The 18,213-nt window shown below is 41.6% G+C and overlaps 1 protein-coding gene across 8 annotated transcripts in view; it reads right to left on the bottom strand.

The window, feature by feature from the left end:
• The window catches only part of DNAH3 (dynein axonemal heavy chain 3), a 166,069-nt gene extending 151,315 nt beyond the window's left edge, over nt 1-14,754 (bottom strand). For 2 of the 8 annotated variants that reach the window (XM_077906866.1, XM_077906867.1), the window contains exons 1-7: nt 13,604-14,754; nt 9,332-9,436; nt 8,611-8,833; nt 4,923-4,995; nt 4,136-4,310; nt 2,076-2,265; nt 22-217 (exon numbers count right to left, since the gene is read on the bottom strand). In XM_077906866.1, coding sequence (XP_077762992.1) covers nt 22-217; nt 2,076-2,265; nt 4,136-4,310; nt 4,923-4,995; nt 8,611-8,833; nt 9,332-9,436; nt 13,604-13,642 — 1,001 coding nt within the window. In that variant the 5' untranslated portion in view covers nt 13,643-14,754. Of the gene's footprint in view, nt 1-21; nt 218-2,075; nt 2,266-4,135; nt 4,311-4,922; nt 4,996-8,610; nt 8,834-9,331; nt 9,437-13,603 lie in introns of those variants that run through there. The other 6 variants (XM_077906869.1, XM_077906870.1, XM_077906863.1 and 3 more) reach the window with 5 other exon arrangements.
• Between the last annotated feature and the right edge of the window lie 3,459 nt (nt 14,755-18,213).

Raw genomic sequence — 18,213 nt, forward strand, 5'->3', positions numbered from 1 at the left:
GGGAGGGAAGAAACTTCTTACTCGGCAAACCACAGTTCTTTCAGGCTAAGCATCATGGGGTTCACAGTGTGCAGATGCTCCTCATTCCACTTCTTGGCGTTCCTGTAGACACAGTGCCAGGGCACAGGGGCCCGGATCACTCTTTGAGGAAACACGTGGGGAATGTTCTTGATGAAGAGTCTTTCTCGCTCTGTTGGGTCCATGAGGATGTAATCAACTAAGTAACCAACAGAGCACACACTTTGTTAGTAACTAGGGACCTTGAACACTGTGCTCTTAGCTGCAGTACTTAGAATTAAATGAGCCTCTGACTATTTACACTGATAATACCCATGATGTTGATAATCCTCTGGATATAATTAAATTGGGGAAGCTCTACTCTGTTGGTTTGTTTTCTTTTTGAAGAAATTTCAAGGAGAAGGAGGAGTGTAACTTCACAGTCTAAGGCTTAGAACCTGGAGTTGAGCCCAAATGAGGATATCTAGCATCATGCATGACAATAAAATCACTATTTGCTGATACCTCATTGATCATTAATTGATTTCCCACACCTAAGCAGTCACACAAAAAATTCAACATAATAGATGACACCAGATACTTAGAAATGGAAATTTAGGGGTGCCTGGGTAGTGCAGTCAGTTAAATATCTGACTCTTCGTTTCAGCTCAGGTCTGATCCTGGGGTTGTGGGATCAAGCCCCACATCGGGCTCTGTACTTAGCATGGAGTCCACTTGGGTTTCTCTCTCCCTCTTCCTCTGCCCCTCCCTCTTGCTCCTTCTAAAATAAATAAATAAATCTTAGGGAAAAAAAAGAAATGGAAATTTAGAAACAAAATATTTCACATACTCAGGAAAGAAAGATTGGTAAAAGCTTCAGAGGAAGTGACATTTGAGCTGGATTGTGAAGAATGAGTAGGAATTTGTAGACAAGCTAGAAAAGGAAGAGCACAGGGGTCAGAAGGAACAGTATGTAATGAAGTACAGTTCTATAACTTTTGTAAAGCATGCTCAAGGTGCTGTGAATTACTTTGTGGTAGAAATATTAGATGTAAGTGGTAGAGTTCAAGGTGATAAGACTGCAGAAGTCAGTTGAGGCTGGAATTTGAAGGACTTTACATGTTTATGATTTTTCTATCCTAGAGTAGACAAGAAAGTTAATTGGGGGGACATCTGGATGGCTCAGTGGTTGAGCATCTGTCTTTGGCTCAGGTCATGATCCTGGGGTCCTGGGATCGAGTCCCACATTGGGTTCCCCACAGGGAGCCTGCTTCTCCCTCTGCCTACGTCTCTGCCTCTCTCTGTGTGTCTCTTATGAATAAATAAAATCTTTTTTAAAAAAGAAAGTTAATTAGGAAATTAAAAATAATTAGACATCTTGGTAAAGACAGCTATTCTGCAGATAAAATAGAAAGGTAAGGAACTCATATGATCACCTCTCCTCTTTGATGCATTTCTCACATTACTCACCATCATTGTTTCCCAATGACCTACCGTGTGTACAAGACACGGGCCTAAGGATGAAGAGGAGCTAGAATCAATAACACGTCCTTCACCATCGAAGAACTGACAGTCTAATAGGAGGGCCAAGACCCATAAGAAATGAAAAGACAATGCCAGTGTTATATAACAGAGGAGAATTATGGCCCAGGAGACATTCCAAAGCAGGTTGAGTTGAAAAGTAGAGACAGGAAGGACCACTGAGGGTTGCAGAGAAAAAAAAATACTTAAGAGGCAGGTCTTGAGCTAGATTTTAAAACCTGAATAGACCCTTACTATTCCTAGTGTTGCCCTGGGGTAAGCAGCATCCATATCTCCTGGGAGCTTGTTAGAAATGAAGACTCTCAGACCCACTCCAGATTTGTCTAATCAGAATCTGCATTTTTCACAAGATCCTCAAGTTATACGGATGCACATCGAAGTGCAGGAAGTGCTAGCGTTGACATCAGTGATGTACAGGAGAGCATGTGAATGAAAAGGATGTTTTTGGCATTTTTTAGAGGAACCAGGGTGGACTGATAGAGGAAGAAGGCGCTCTCCACAAAGGAGCCCCTTGCCCCATTTACACCCAGCCTTACCAATGCTTTTCATGAGGCTACTGTAGTAGTCATTTTCCTTCTCCTTCACCAGAAGGATCACCAGGGGTTCCAGCAAGGGACTTGTCAGCAGCGTGTTAGAAATCAGCTTTGAAATCCGATGCATCACTTCCTCCTCTTCGGGGGCAATCATGTCTTTTCGGATCCCGTTGGTCAAATAGTAATAGTACCTCTTCCATAAACAAACCACCAGCAAGACAATGACTGTGATTGGTGAACTGTGTCCACCTGCCCACATCTGTTAGCCTCCAGGGGACTCTGTTCACACCCCACCCATCCCTACCCTTTACTCCCTTCAATCGGGTTTTCTGGGGCCCATCACCACATACTCACTGCAGTGTGATGGTGGGCAATTCCCCTTGACTCTGTGGGATTCAACCAGAGCCAGAGATTTTGGTGGGGTAGAAGGATGGGCTTGTCAAATGCCATGCAAATAGTAACAGGGGGGATGAGTACTAGGCCAGGACAGAGGGAATCTATCTGCTGAACTTTAAGATGATGATTAACAAGATCCTCCAATGGACTCAGTAATTCACCCTCCTCAACAACAATGATGGCCTACAAAGCCCTTGGATCCTGTGGCTTGTAGCTGCCAGTGAGAATTACCCAAAAGTCCAATTACCCAAAAGTGAGACTTACGGTACTTCTAATCTGACCATGGGTTTCCGAGTTTAGAAAAGCAACACAAACGCACAAACTGAACAAAAATGGCCAGTGTGACCTGGTGACTTCAGGAAGTTTTGTTTATTTAGGGCGCTAAGCTGCTGTAAGGCTTGTTAGCTCTAGGAACGAATACTTTAAGATAGATGAGAAGCACGAAGCACAGGAAATTAGGTTTGAGCTTTAGTGACAATTGTCTGTGGTCAGAAAAGGCTGAGCTCACCTTTCTCCAAATTTAAATGGGAGCTCCCTATAGAGAAGAAACTTCCAAAGTTCCCTCATTGTAAGAACTGCCTGGGGTGGGGAGAGAGGCTCTTATTAAAATGCAGATCCATGGGCCCTCCTGAGTCAGTTTGGGGTTTTTCAGCAAGCATCCCAGGTGATTCTTATCATCAGGCAAGTGTGAGAAATGCTACCATAGAGACTTTAGTATCAGCCAGACCTGGTCTAAGTTCTAGTTGTGCCTCTTACTGACTGTGTCATCTCTGGCAAGTTCTTTATCAGACCTCACCCCAATCTCCGCACCTGGACAACCGGAGTAATCCTAGTACCCAGGTCTTGAATGGGGTCAAGCACCTAGAGGGTTTAGCATGGAATTCTGCCAATAGCACATACTTAGTCCCTATGATTTTTACCATAAATCATTTTATTATACATACTATAAACTCATAAGCTATTTGCTCTAAAGTTTTGTTCCTCTTCTTTTAAAATAGGTTAGAAACTCAAAAGTCTACCTAAAACCAAGCAAGGAATGTTAATGAGTGAAAGCTGGCTGGACATAAGAAAATAATAAAGAATACTGGAGACTCTCACAAACTGGAAAATATATTTTTTATCGAAAGGAGGTAGTTACTTCTCAGCTTAAATTTCTTAATTTTTTCAAAAGAGGTTAGAAATCCAGCTTATATGAGATTTCCTGCATTTTCAAAACACATCTATAGGCCAAATTCACCTATGGTAGAGTTGCCAGATAAACTATAGATACATTGGGATATGCTTATACATTTAGCATTTTAGTATAATTTTTAAAATTATTCATTGTTTATCTGAAATTCCAATTTAACTGAGTGTCCTGTTTTTGTTTTGTTTTGTTTTTCAAAATCTGGCAACCCTAGCTTATGGGTCATCATTTTGCAACCTATGTTCTAAGAGGAACCAAAGGTTTCTAAGACTCACTAAAACAATTCACACACACACACACACACACACACACACAAATATACACACACAGACTCTTATTTGGTAGTCTGTCATGAGGTCTGGACTTTGGTATTTTTAAAACATTCCCTGGGTGATTCTGCTGTTCTCTCTGAGTTCAGAATCACTGAGATGCCAAGAATAATACTCAGCAAATTGAGAAAAAGGAAGCAACAAGAACATACCTCTAAGTCTGATTCAGACGGTTGGGTTTCTTTACCTTCTATTTCCATCTCCTGCTGTAACATCACATCAATCTGCTCTTCTGGACTCATAGGCCTGCTTCCTGGAAAGGTTGAAGATATCACCACCTCCTTCTTTATAGGTGATGAGACTGAGATACTGCAGGCCAGCTTGGTCCTGAAAAGTAGACACAGCTCAGGGATGCCTGGGTGGCTCAGTGGTTGAGCATCTGCCTTTGTCTCAGGGCATGATCCCAGGGTCTTGGGATCGAGTCCCATATTAGGCTCCCAACAGGAAGCCTGCTTTTCCCTCTGCCTATGTCTTTGCCTCTCTCTCTGTGTCTCTCCTGAAGAAATAAATAAAATCTTAAAAAAAAAAAAAAAAAAAAAAAAAAAGAGACACAGCTCAGCCGTTGGCTTTCTGCAGAAGTGCTCTGTGTCAAGCCTACTGTCTCTATGCTGCTGAGTGTTATTATGCAGGGGAAGCCCCTCTCCTCTGTGTCATCAACTAGCATGGGTGTGTCCTTCAATGACAACCTCTAACCATGTGCACCCGTAGGAATGCTAGCATTGGTTTTGTTCAGTTGGTTAATTTAGTTTTATTCAGAGCCTTAAAAAATTGGGTTAAGGGGACTAATGGAAAAAACAAAACAAAACAAAACAAAACAAAACAAAACATGGTTTCTTGTAGTCTGAGAATGCTTTGAAATCAAGATTGAGAGCATGGTTTTAAGACTTCTGCAGTTCAGCCTGGTATCCTGCAATCCCCAATACCCATAGGGACACTTACCTGGTGAGATCCTCTTTGTCTCTAGGGGAGAACTTTCTTTTCTTCTTGTTGGGTCCTGAAGAGCAGTTATTCGCTAGAGCAAGAGAGAAGAAACACATCAGGGATGGCTAGTGGGCCTTGGGCCATCCTTTACTCATAGGGACATGACTAAGGAGAGTAGACTTGGTGCATTGGGATGAGACAGGAGATGGGTCACCTGGTCCCACATGCAGCACTAATCATCTGTGTGACTCTGAAGAAGTAATTTCAACACTCCAGGCCTCAGCTTTCCCACATGTGAAATGGGGATGCACATACCTTCCATTTATTCATATAATTGATAAATATTAATAACTGCCTACCCAATTCACTCACTAATCCTATATGTCCTACTTGCTAAACTTTGGAAATTACTGTTTAACGTTTGTCTTTAAATAAGTGCAGACTTTTAAACTTAGTATACTTATTTTATTTTATTTTATTTTATTTATTTATTAAAATAAAGCTGATTCTTTTTATTTTTTATTTTTTTTAAATTTATTTATGATAGTCACACACACACACAGAGAGAGAGAGAGAGAGAGGCAGAGACACAGGCAGAGGGAGAAGCAGGCTCCATGCACCGGGATCCCGACTTGGGATTCGATCCCGGGTCTCCAGGATCGCGCCCTGGGCCAAAGGCAGGCACTAAACCGCTGCGCCACCCAGGGATCCCAGTATACTTATTTTAAAGGAAATATGATTATCATGAAGAGAAAAACTAGTATCATTTACAATAAATATAAGGTAACTACAAATGAATTCAGTAAGTGATATATAACTATATTAATAAAATTTAACTAGATACTGTTGCTTGCTTAAGACTTTAGCCTAAAGAAATTAACAGAGAAGTGTTAAAAACATAATATTAAATTGACATTTTGATAGTATCAAAGAGAACTGAAGACTCCTAGTCTAGATGTATCTTGACTTCATACTTTGAGCTCCTCAATCTACTCTAAATACAATGATAACAGACTCTTTAAAAATTAAAAAGACATTACAATGTTCAACAAGATGCTTTTCTATGTGGACCAGAAATGCACAGAGTACGAAGTAAAAGTCATAAACTTGGCTTCTGTATCCAAGAGTAGGGAGGAGTTAGTTACCTGGGGGAGTAACAGAATCCAAAAACACCCTATGATTGTAGGGGACTAGTGCTAGGCTCATAGCATAAAACCAGCACTGAAACAAGGCTGTCCTATCCATGAAGACAGGCCTAAGACACAGTAGCACTGACATGCAGATAAAGCACAGGGATCCTCAATTCACATGGCAGCCAGAGACAACAGAAAAAGCCTAATAATAACTAGGCTGAGCTTCACATGGTCTCAGGGACCACATCTACAAGATCCCCAAATATCACCTTAGGATGGGGATCTTAAACCATCAATATAAGGTCTGGTTCTAATTTGAGGTTTTAAGAGGATAGGTGAAGGCATAAGAATAAAAAAGTCAGATTATGGGGCACCTGGGTGGCTCAGTTGGTTAAATGTCTGCCTTTGGCTCAGGTCATGACCCCCAGAGTCCCGGGATTGAGCCCTGCATTGGGCTTCCACTCAGTGGGAAGCCTGCTTCTCCCTCTGCCTCTCCCCCTGGCTTGTCCTCTCCTGCACTCATGAGCTATCTCTCAAGTGAATAAATAAAATCTTTAAAAAAAAAGGGGGGGAGAGGGATGGTATTGGGTAGAGGAGAGAACTTATTGGAATGAGCACAAGAGAACTTTCTCTAATGATGGAAATGCCCCACATCCTGTTTGGGTAGTGGCTATATGGTATAAACAATTGTCAACACTCACTGAACTGAAACCTTAAGATCTATGCATCTTATTGTATGTGAATCATACCTCCATAAAAACAATGGGGTGGGAGACACATGTAACAAGAAGGGAAAAAACTCTCAACACAAACCTGCAAACTAAAATCCCAGAACATATGGGAAAAAACAACACTAACAAAGATAGCTAGTAAACTCAATAATCAAGGGATAGATTCACAAAGTGAAAATAATACAGCAATATAAACATTGCTCCAAAATAAATGTTTAAGATCCTCCCAGGAATACTGAAAGACCTATGTCCATAAGAATTAAACAAGAAATTGGCAGGGATGACACTCATGAGTAGAACCAATTAGAAAATCTGAAAATGTAAAGATATTGTCATGAAAATTTTTGGTTTTTTTTAAATAATAAATTTATTTTTTATTGGTGTTCAATTTGCCAACATACAGAATAACACCAGTGCTCATCCCGTCAAGTGCCCCCCTCAGTGTCATGAAAATTTCTAAAAAAATCATTAAACATGATAATCTTAAGGCTCAACAGAGTTGAAGAGCAAATTAGTGAATCAGAAGATACATATGAGGGATGCCTGGGTGGCTCAGTGGTTGAGCATCTGTCTTTGGCTCAGGGCGTGATCCTGGAATACTGGGATCGAGTCCCACATCGTGCTCCCTGCATGGAGCCTGCTTCTCCCTCTGCCTGGGTCTCTGCCTCTGTGTGTGTGTGTGTCTCTCATGAATAAATAAAAAACATCCTAAAAAAAAAAAAGAAAAAGAAAAAGATACATATGAGGAACTCACCCGGACATACAGCACAGAGAGAAAAATGGAAAATATGAAAATAAGTTTGAGACAGAGGGCAGATGAAGAGGCTCTAACACACAAGTAGTAAGAATTACTGAAGAAGATTTATCTTTACCCATTAGGATTAAATAAATTAATACATATAAAGTACTATGGTAAGCAGCTTCCAAGATGGTCCCTAACGATTCCCCGCCTTCTGGTATCATAACACTTGTGTATGTGGGCTAGACTAGTGACTCACTTCTAGCCAACAGCATAGAGCAAAAGTGTTAGGATGTCAGAATTAAATTCCCAAAAGACCATATTTTTGGCTCTTTTCTCTTTCTTTCTCTCCCTTGTTCCTTCTGAGGGAAGCCAGAAGCCATGTTGTGAGCTGCCCCATAGAAAAACTCACGTGGCAGGAAACTGATGTCTATGGCCAACAGCCAGCAAGGACCCGAGGACTTGAGTGTGTAAGAGGATCTGTCCGTGGGTACCTTTAGATGACTATAGTTCTGGCTGACACCTTGACTGCATGCTTGTGAAAGACTCTGAGCCAGAATCATTAGATTAAGCCATGCCCAGATTCTCACCTCATAGAAACTGTGAGATAATAAATGCTGGTTGTTTTATTTTTTTTTAATTTTAATTTTTTAAAAGGTCTTATTTATTTATTCACAAGAGACACAGAGACAGAGGCAGAGACATAGGTAGAGGGAGAAGCAGGGTTCCTGTGGAAAACCTGATGTGGGACTTGATCCCAGGACCCGAGGATCATGATCTGAGCCAAAGGCAGATGCTCAACCACTGAGCCACCCAGGTGCCCCAATACAGGTTGTTTTAAACCATTAAGTTTTGGGGATAATTTGTTACACAGCAATCAATAACACAAGTGTTTGGTGTATGTCAAATGTAGGGGATGTGGCATATGATAAATGTAATGTTAGTTATCACAATCATTCTCATTTCATGGATGCAGAGACTGAGACTCTATGAGGTTATCCAAGGTTAGCTGCAGCAAGCAAAGGAGCCAGAACTAGAACCCAGGACTAAACATCCCACTCAATGTCCCATTTTGAGCCGGTATAGCATGTTGCTACAAATACCTAATGGCAGCCCCTGAAAGATCTTTTCCCTTGGGATGTTGATGGTGACTGGCTGGTAAACTTTCAGCAGGTCCTTCAGCTTCAGGTCCTGGGCCATTAAAGAGTAGTTGTTGGCAATGGAATCACTGGGTCCTCGGTAGTGGTGCTGCTCTTTGAAGGGTGCAGCCAGTGTCCACGACGTGCGTTGCATCAAGGGGGGATAAAAGCTGTGCGACATGATGGTCTACAGGGGGAGAAATGCAGAGCAGGACATGGTGAAGGACACCTCTGGAGTAGCTGAAGCTCTACTACATGGAGACTCAGGAAGTCTCACATGCCTTACACTACTTCTACCTTCTAACTCAGGCAAATGTTTCCTGGATGGTTACTTCTCTGTCTACTGTGAGCATGATTTCTGATGTCAGGGACCACGGCTGGCTTTCAATAAACAGTTTATTTGTGAGTCAGGTAATTTACTTCCATTGTCTTTATTCTTTGTGGACATGGCTATATGGTAGAAATAACTGAAGATGCAGAAGTTTAGAATGGTTGAATAATATGGCAGGGTAGAGAGAAGGCCGGATCCTAACTCACCTTTATGCTACTGGATAGCTCTTTTCCCCACATGGCTAGAGTCTTTTCTGGTGGCAGAAGTAACCAAAGCCATTGAGTCCTCTCGTCAAGTCTGTCTGTTTGTCCCTCCACTAGTACCAGCAGAAGAGCAGTAGCCAGGTGAACATACCTGATAGAGTTCCGATGGTTGCTCATTAACAGAAGCAGGGAAAGGGGGCAGCTCTGGCTGCCTCTGGGAGTGGCTCATGTGATGTATCGAGTCACTTTTGGTGATCTGTGAGAAATGGGAACAAAGCCACTCTTTAGGAATTAGGAAAGATTTCCAAATCTTTAGGTTGGCAAGGAGTAGAGATCCCCAAGAAAGGGTTTAGGGACAGAGTTCTGCCCACTAAACACCCTTCTCACCCTCATCCATGGTGTAGGTTTCATTTTTATTTTTATTTTTATTTTTATTTTTTTTTAGGTTTCATTTTTAAATTAGTAGTTTGTCTTTCCTCCAGTGTCCTTGGCTACCCCTCTACGAGCAAATTAATAGATATTTTTCCCCTGGGAAGACCCCAAGTTCCTGATCCTGGGTCATGATTCAAGGGGTTAACTTTAAAAATTGGACTCTTAAAAAAATAAAAAAAAATTAGACTCTTGCCTTTCACAAATACACAATTCCAAATTGAAGTCTGCTTATGCAGGGGCACTGTACTTTTTGTGTGTTTAACACACACATGAGCAACTGTCTATGCTTCTTGTACAAAATATATATATCACTTAAACAGTGTAGGTGTCTGAGTCTACCATTCCATTCAGTGAGTGTGCACTTAGGGATAACCCTCAGGTAGGGGTGAACTTGTGGCTCCCATGGTCACTCTCAGTTCCCAGGCCCCTCTCCTGAGCAGACCTGAAAGTGACTGCAGTATTGAAGGATTCTCTGTGTGTTTCTGTCCTAGGACGCAGCCTCTATATGCACAACAACTGTTTATCTGGGGCTGTGATAGAGAAAGTGCCTTTGGTCCCATCATAGAGGAAACCTCTGAGGCTGGATTTATTGAGAGATGTTACTCCACAGCACTTTAAAGATGGTGTATGGGATTTTCAAGGGCAATTTTGACTATGAATTTTCACCTCAGGCAATGACTTTTGACTGAATTCTGTAAAATGAGACATTACTGGATTGATTTGACTTACTTGGGTCAGCAACTTATGCCATGAAGGTTAACTGGCAGGGGGTAGCAAATAGGGGGTATATGAAGCAGATGTTAGCCACCCTCTTTCCCTAACCAACTGCTCACTGATGATTCAACCTCAGAAAATAATAACAATATCATTATTCCAAGTTATTTTGCTTTAGGCACTGTTCAACCTTATGAGAGTTTTTTATACCTATGTCTGACGTGAAGAAATAAAACTCAGAGAATATAGGTAACACATCCCAGCCACATAGAGGAGCTTTTAAATACACATGACTCTGCATCCGAACACATGGGAAACAGCAAGTATCACTAACATGGCAAATTACTTTAGGAAGGTGGTGGTGTTGTTTTAAGATTTTATTTATTTATTCACAAGAGACACAGAGACAGAGGCAGAGACACAAGCAGAGGAAGAAGCAGGCACCCCATAGGGAGCCTGATGTGGGACTCAATCCCAGGAGGCTGGGATCACTACCTGAGCCAAAGGCAGATGCCCAACCACTGAGCCACTCAGGTACCCCAGGAAGGTGTTGATTTTAAAAGTAAACAAAAACATGTAAACCCATAAACAAAGATGCACAGCAAGCCAGAGATCTTTGAAAACATACAACAGGCCCACTTATCTAATGGTCTAATGTAGCTATTTTCAAAAATTGGGGCACATCAGATTCACCAACAAAACTTCATTAAAATAGGGTTGCTTGGGCTTGCAACTCAAGGTTGCATCTTGAGTTTAAACAAGATGAGTTTGAGATCCATAGAACTAGTTGTTTTTAGCTTAAAGAATTCACTTAGTTGATTTAAATAATTGTGTCTGTCTCTTTGCCCTTGACCTCAATTTCAGGGATCTAAGAATTGATCATTTATCTCCAACATGATTTTTGCTACTGAATTTAATATCAGAGGGCACCTGGCAGGCTCAGTCAGTTGAGCATCTGTGTCTTGGTTTTGGCTCAGGTCATGATTTTAAGGGTGGTGAGACTGAGCCTTGTGTCAGGCTCCATGCTCAGTGAGGAGTCTGCAGGAAGATTCTCTCCCTCTACCCTTCTCCTACTCATGTGCATGTACGTGTGTGCATATTCTCTCTCTCAAAATAAATTTTAAAAAATTAATCTCAGATCTATACCAATCATTTGAACAAAATGAGAGAACTCTGGCATTAGCCTGAAAGGAACCTGGTTATGCAAAGGAGGTACCACACCATCTGGGGTAGATTCTGGCAACAGTACTTTCAGCACCATGAAGTTGTTTATGATTTCCTTCAGGACCTTAAATGTACAACATACACTGATTGATAAATTATGGCTGCCTGGTTTTTGTCTTTGCAAGCAAGGAGGTTTTGTGGTCAGTGGAAATCTTTCCCTTAGCCTAGCTTTTAAATCTGTTTCAAATAAAAATCTTCATTAAAAGAGCAATAAACACACATCACAAATTTCAGACATCTTGAGTAAGTAACAACAAAAATGGTAATGAGTCGGTAACATCCATATTCAGGAGGTGCCTTGGCCTTTATGCTTCTGCTCATGGTTGGAATAAACCTGGTATCAGCCCTGACACCTACTGAGAAGTTACTCTTGTGACCAAAAGAAGTAGAACGCAGCCCTAGTGGATGGACATCATTGCCTCTTCTCCCATTTCGTGCTGTACATTAGCCTGATCCCAGCCCTAGCTCCAGGGAAGTGCATATGACACAGGTCTGGCCAATCAGGGGACTCCATCCTCCTAGACACAGTGATCTCTAGGGACAGGCATGTGACCTACACTGGGCTGATCAGTCTTTCTGACTTTCACCAGACCTATAGAGAAAGAGGCACTCTCAACAGTCATCTTTGCTTTATGTGGGAATAAAGCTTTCCTTAAAAATAAAGTCAACAATGGAAGGAAGCAAAACTCCCAGAGGGTGAAAGACAGACTCCCAGTGACATTGGCTTAATCTGGATTTAATCTGGACTTCTTGGTTATTTGAGCTCATAGATTCCTTTTTGAGTTTGGATTTAATCTGGACTTCTTGGTTATTTGAGCTCATAGATTTAATCTGGACTTTTTGGTTATTTGAGCTCATAGATTCCTTTTTGAGTTTGAGCCAGATTGAATTAAATTCATGCTCCTCCACAAGAAGAGATAGTCATCCAAAGGGCAGATACAGAGGCAGCTGAATATCATACAAAGAGATAAGCCATTCTTGGGAAAATAAAGAAAAGCAAAACAACATTTTGCAAGAAAGCCAACATTAAGAATTTTATAGAACGTGATAGAAGCATAACCTTTGAAGAACAAATGAAATTTTAGCTAGTTCATGGACACAGACTGACTTATATACACAGAACCATAAATACCCTGAGAACATTTCCGGGCATGGGTCAGGAACACATGGGATAGGCATAGGATCAGCAGATCCAGAAATCAATTCCAGAACAGAACAAAGAGACTTTTCTTGACCATATCTGGCTAAGAATTCTCTGTGGCATCTTCAAGGGGAAAGAGTGATTTTTGTAAGAACTATTCAGTATGCAAAGTGGTTCATTAATACTATTAACATGTAAGTGTTTTCTCTGATAAACTGCAGGGAGTTTTCACTTCAGAGGGTGGATTCAGCCATTACTAACAAATCCAATTTAATTTCATAAAGTTTCCATTTAAAATGCTCCTCTAGGCACTTTAGTATATGGCAACCTAGTGGATGTTGGCTTTTAAAACCAAGATTTTGACACCTAGAGTGGATAGAATTATTACTTTTACAGAGGGCTGATTTTCGACTACACTTGATGTTTGCACATCCTTCTTGGAGGCCATTGCTAAATCCTCACCTGAGGACCTGCTGTAACAGAATCACTCTGTTCTAAGTTAAAAATATAGATTTGGGGACCCCACTCCAACCCTTCTGGATCAGACCCTTTGGGAGTGAGGCTAACTATGTTTTCAAGATGCTGTCTAGGATATTCTGATGTACACCCAGTGTTGGGAATTTTTGGATGGAAAAGATCATCTAATGATCTAATGGGAAGGAAGGGAAAGGAACAACAGGTGTCTATTTCTAAAATTTTCATAGCAAAACCTTAAGATGTTCAAAAGCCTAATTCAGCCAAAAGCATATTTCAAAGCAAAAACATAAAAATGTGGTGAACACACTTGCTCAGTCAAGTCTACAGCAATTAGGCTAAGATTGAAACATCCCCTTTTTGCCTACTCCCCAATTCCCTACATGTTGAAAATATAGGTAAAAAAAAAAAATAGTACATCTTAAAATTCACACCTACCTTCTGAGATGAGCAACCCATGTCACTCATGTTGTCCATTCTAATTGGATCTATTACAAAATGAATAAAAAGCTCTCAGTTTCTTCGGGGATGATCCTCTCCTACCAGTGGCTCTGAAGTTCACACTTCTTTATAGCATAATGATGGGGACGATACAGAAAATGGAACTTTCTCAACGTTCTGAAAGCTCTGTTCACAGGGCTGCCTCTCTGAGGTCATAGACTTCAGCCCCCCAAGGAGTTCTCTGATAGAAGAAGAAAGAAGGGAAGCTCAAGTATGTTTTGGGGTTCTGTTGGGCTTTTCTCCTCTGGTTCCAGCACCTCTTGCTCTGGCCACTTTCCCTTCCGCTGAGCAGCTCCTTTCTTGGAACTTTTCCGGAACACATGAAGTTCACTGTAGAAGAAAAACTGAAGCAGAGTTACATATTAATACAGAGAAGAGGGAAGAAACACCCCACTAAACAATACCCCAGCAGCCTAACTCTTCTTTCTCCTCCTCTTTGGGCTCTTTTTAACATTGGAGGTACTTGCATGCCCCAAGCCCTGGCGCCTGTAACCAGGCTTCAGCGTCTGTTGCTAAGGAAGGAGGGGCCTCAGCTGTGCCCAGATACAAGATACAAGACGGGGCTTGACTCAGCTAGTGTCTTCCTTTGCTGGAGGCCTGGCTGCGCAGCAGAAATTGCTGATGACAGAAGAGAAGATGAGAGGGTGCTTAGCAGTGATCTGGGAATGTAGAGGTGAATGGCAATAAAAGATGGTCCTTTGGTAAAGTCTAAATGCAAATAGCATGGTGGTTAAATTCTTGAGCTGGACACAGCTGGGTTCTGATCCCACCCTTCCCATTAATTAGCTTGTGGCTTGAGCAAGTTGCTAAATCTCTTTAAGTGTCCTTTTTATTTTTTATATTTTTATTAAAAAATGTTTTTAATTTAAATTAAAAATTTTAAAAGATTTTATTTATTTGAAAGAGAGAGAGAGAGTGATAGTGAGAGAGAGAAAGAGCAAGAGGGGTAGAGGCAGAGGGAAAGGGAGAAGCAGACTCCCACCAAGCAGGGAGCCTGACACGGGGCTCCATCCCCAGACTCAGATTATGATTTGAGCTGAAGGTAGACACTTAACTGACTGAGTCACCCAGATGCCCTTAAATTTAAAATCAATTAACATATAGTGTATTATTCAATTCAGAGATAGAGTTCAGTGATTCATGAGTTGCATATAACACCCAGTGCTCACTATATCACATGCTCTCCTTATTGCCCATCACCCAGTTGCCTCATCCCCCCACCTACCCCTCCACATTTCTCTCTTCATTAATGGCAATACAACAGCTACTTTTCTTTTTTTTTTTTTTAAGATTTTATTTATTTATTCATGAGAGACAGAGAGAGAGGCACAGGCACAGGAAGAGGGAGAAGCAGGCTCCATTCCATGCAGAGAGCCTGGCGTGGGACTCGATCCCCGGTCTCCAGGACCACACCTTGGGCTGAAGGCGGTGTCAAACCTCTGAGCCACCCGGGTTGCCCCACTTGGTTACTTTTAAAGGTTCTGTCAAAACCAAGTTAGACTTATTGAGCTCTTTTGGGGTGCCATGCTTGCATATCTGTTTTTTTATTCAATTTTCCCCAAACCTCCCATGTTGTTCCCATTTTATGGATGAGAAAATGAAAACTGAGAAACATATATGACTTTCCCAAGTTGATGTGACTCATAAGAAGCAGTGATACAAGTTGAAGCCTGTCTTTATGATCCCCAGGGTCCAGTACTCTTTCCACAAAGGACCTGTTCAGAACACAAACACTTCTGAGATCCTTACCATAAGCACTGCACAGCACAAAGTATTTCCATTTCTCCTTTTTCTTACTTTTTCCTTAACTTTGGGCTCTCCATACTTTCAAATAACTTTGTGGTTCCTCATCTCTTATATTTGTACTCTCTATCATCAGGCATATATGTAGAGGTTGCTTTTGGGCAAATACGCTTGACCAATGGACTGTAGACAGGGCCCACAGTGACCCCCGGGCTGAGTTCACATAGTCCCATCAGGTAACCTACCTCAAAATATCCACAGGCCCTAAGTGACCAATGGGCTACTTACAACCAGGCACAGATGCTGAAAAAGGTAGAATTCGGTGCATCCCCATACCTTCTCACCTTCCCTCTTTAAAAACAGCCCCCACCCACTGCTTCATTGCAGACAGCCTTTACTTTGATGTCCTGCCCACCTCTCAAGTTCTGTCTCCTTTTTTCTGCCTCAAGTGAATCCTTTCAAGGCCTGCACCACTGGCTTCCACCGGATAGTCACCCCACATTTGGGGACCTCTATCCAATCAGACAGATAACCACATTTAGATGCCACAATAAATACAGTTTCAAATAGTATCTGGAATAAATGAATGAGTGACAGGGTTTGAAACTTTGGTTTAGACAGAAATGAGGTTATTACCAGACGTCCTATAATGGGGCATGAAGCCTAATGTCCCATAAAACCCAGCAGCTGTAATTCAACAAAGTGAATTAGTAGAAAGGAACTGGTAGGATGCTAATGAGCCTCATGACCCTGTGGGTGAATAGGAGACATGCTTCCATTGAAAGCTAGTGTACTATGAGTCTACCTATGTTCAAAAACATCAAAACAATGATTATGGCTTTCATATTGAGCTATACTATCTGCTGGCACTGTGCTAAGCACTTAATGAGCATCATCTTTCCAAATCTACTCAACAACCCAGAAAATGAATACAATTATTATCCCAAATTTTATGCTGAAGAAACAGACACAGTCACTGGGCTCGGTCAGTGCCAAAGTTGGGATTTCAACCTGGCTGGCTATGGAATATGTTCCCTAGCTTTAACCAAAAATCTACATATGGTCTAAAGAAAGACTGAAAGTAAACAAGATATCTACTAAGGAGAATGAAAATACATGTCCCCCCACTCCCACCCCTGGCCACCTTATCTGCACCAGAATCACCTGACTTAACTTTCTGTTTGATAATTCCTAAGACGGATGCAGGCTTCAAGTCCTTCAATCCTTCAACTCCAAGTACACAGGGTTGCCAGATAAAACACAGGATGCCCAGTAAAATTAGAATTTCAGGTAAACAACAAACAATTATTTTAAACTTAAGTATTCGCTATTTGGGACATAGTTATATTAAAAAGTTATCTTCACTTTAAATTGAGTGTCCTGGATTTTTATTTGCTAAATCTGGCAATTTGGGGAGAAGAGGTCAGCTAGAGTCTGGGTTGTTCCCATTTCTGTGATATTAACAGCTTAGGGTTTCAATGTGTGGCTGGGAAATTTTCACACATTTCTTATTCAGAGCCCCCTGGCAGGCCTTTTCTTTCTTTCTTTCTTTCTTTCTTTCTTTCTTTCTTTCTTTCTTTCTTTCTTTCTTTCTTTCTCTTTCTTTCTTTCTTTCTCTTTCTTTCTTTCTTTCTTTCTTTCTTTCTTTTTTCCTTTTTCTTTTTTAAGATTTTTATTTATTTATTCATGAGAGACACACACACAGAGGCAGAGACAGGCAGAGGGAGAAGCAGGCTTCTCGTAGGGAGCCCAATGTGGGACTTGACTCCTGGACCAGGATCAAGACCAGAGCCAAAGGCAGATGCTCAGCTGCTGAGCCATCCAGGTGTCCCTTGCAGGACTTTTCTAAGACCTGAAATGGTCTCAGAAACGGGCTCAGCCAGAGTAAGTTAGCTTTGAAAAGCATAGAAGAGGCTGCACATAGCTTTATTTTACTGACCCATCAATAGTCGTCATGAGCCAAGTCCTAATGATATGGAGACAGCTAAGATCCCAGCCATCCGGAAATACATAATATGGAGAAGGCAGCCAACACACAAGGAAAAAGCAAAATCTGGCTGTCCCTACAATGACAGAGGTCTGTGGTCAGGGGAATTAGAGGATTCACAAAGGCACCCCTAGATGGCACCCTTGAACAAAAATCCCAAGGAAGGCCTCAATTCAGCTTTTCAAAGCAATGCCCACCAGGGAATGACAGTTGTAATGTTTTGTTCTAAAGGAAAAAAAAAAAAAGTCAACATTTTCTTAGGTGGGGCATCCACCATACTGCAGCAGAACAAAGTGCATGAAGCCATGTAGGATTGCCTGAAACTTAAGAATTTAGGGATACTTACCTGTCCATGTCCTATTTCCACCATTAGCTGCCCTTTTCTTGGCTGTTGTGAAGTTAGATGGGATCCTGTAGCTTCTTTTTATCATTACTGCCCCCACGTTTATTTCTTTACCCACCAGCCTGTTTATTTCTAGAGATACTATTTGGTAGAAGACTGTACCATCGAATTTTTTGAGTTCCTCCTATACTCCAGATAGGTACTAACTTCTTTACAGCTCTTCTTGCACCTGACCTCACTAAAACCCTGTGACTGTTTCCCAGGCTGCTATTGCTGCAGGTCACAGAGGAAAGGAAGGTCCATCTAGGTCCCTGGATGGATAAGGCCTGAGAACTCTGCAGTAGCAGGCCAAAGCTCAGGCCTGTCATTTTACAGATGAAGCCCAGGCCCAGAGAGGTCACTCACCCAAGGTCACACGGTAAGAGCCAGCCCTGAGATGAGAGCCCAGGACTGTCGGAACCCCCTCCCTCAGAC

This window comes from Canis aureus, chromosome 8 (genome assembly GCF_053574225.1).
Source record: "Canis aureus isolate CA01 chromosome 8, VMU_Caureus_v.1.0, whole genome shotgun sequence".
NCBI classification, from domain to species: Eukaryota; Metazoa; Chordata; class Mammalia; order Carnivora; family Canidae; genus Canis; species Canis aureus.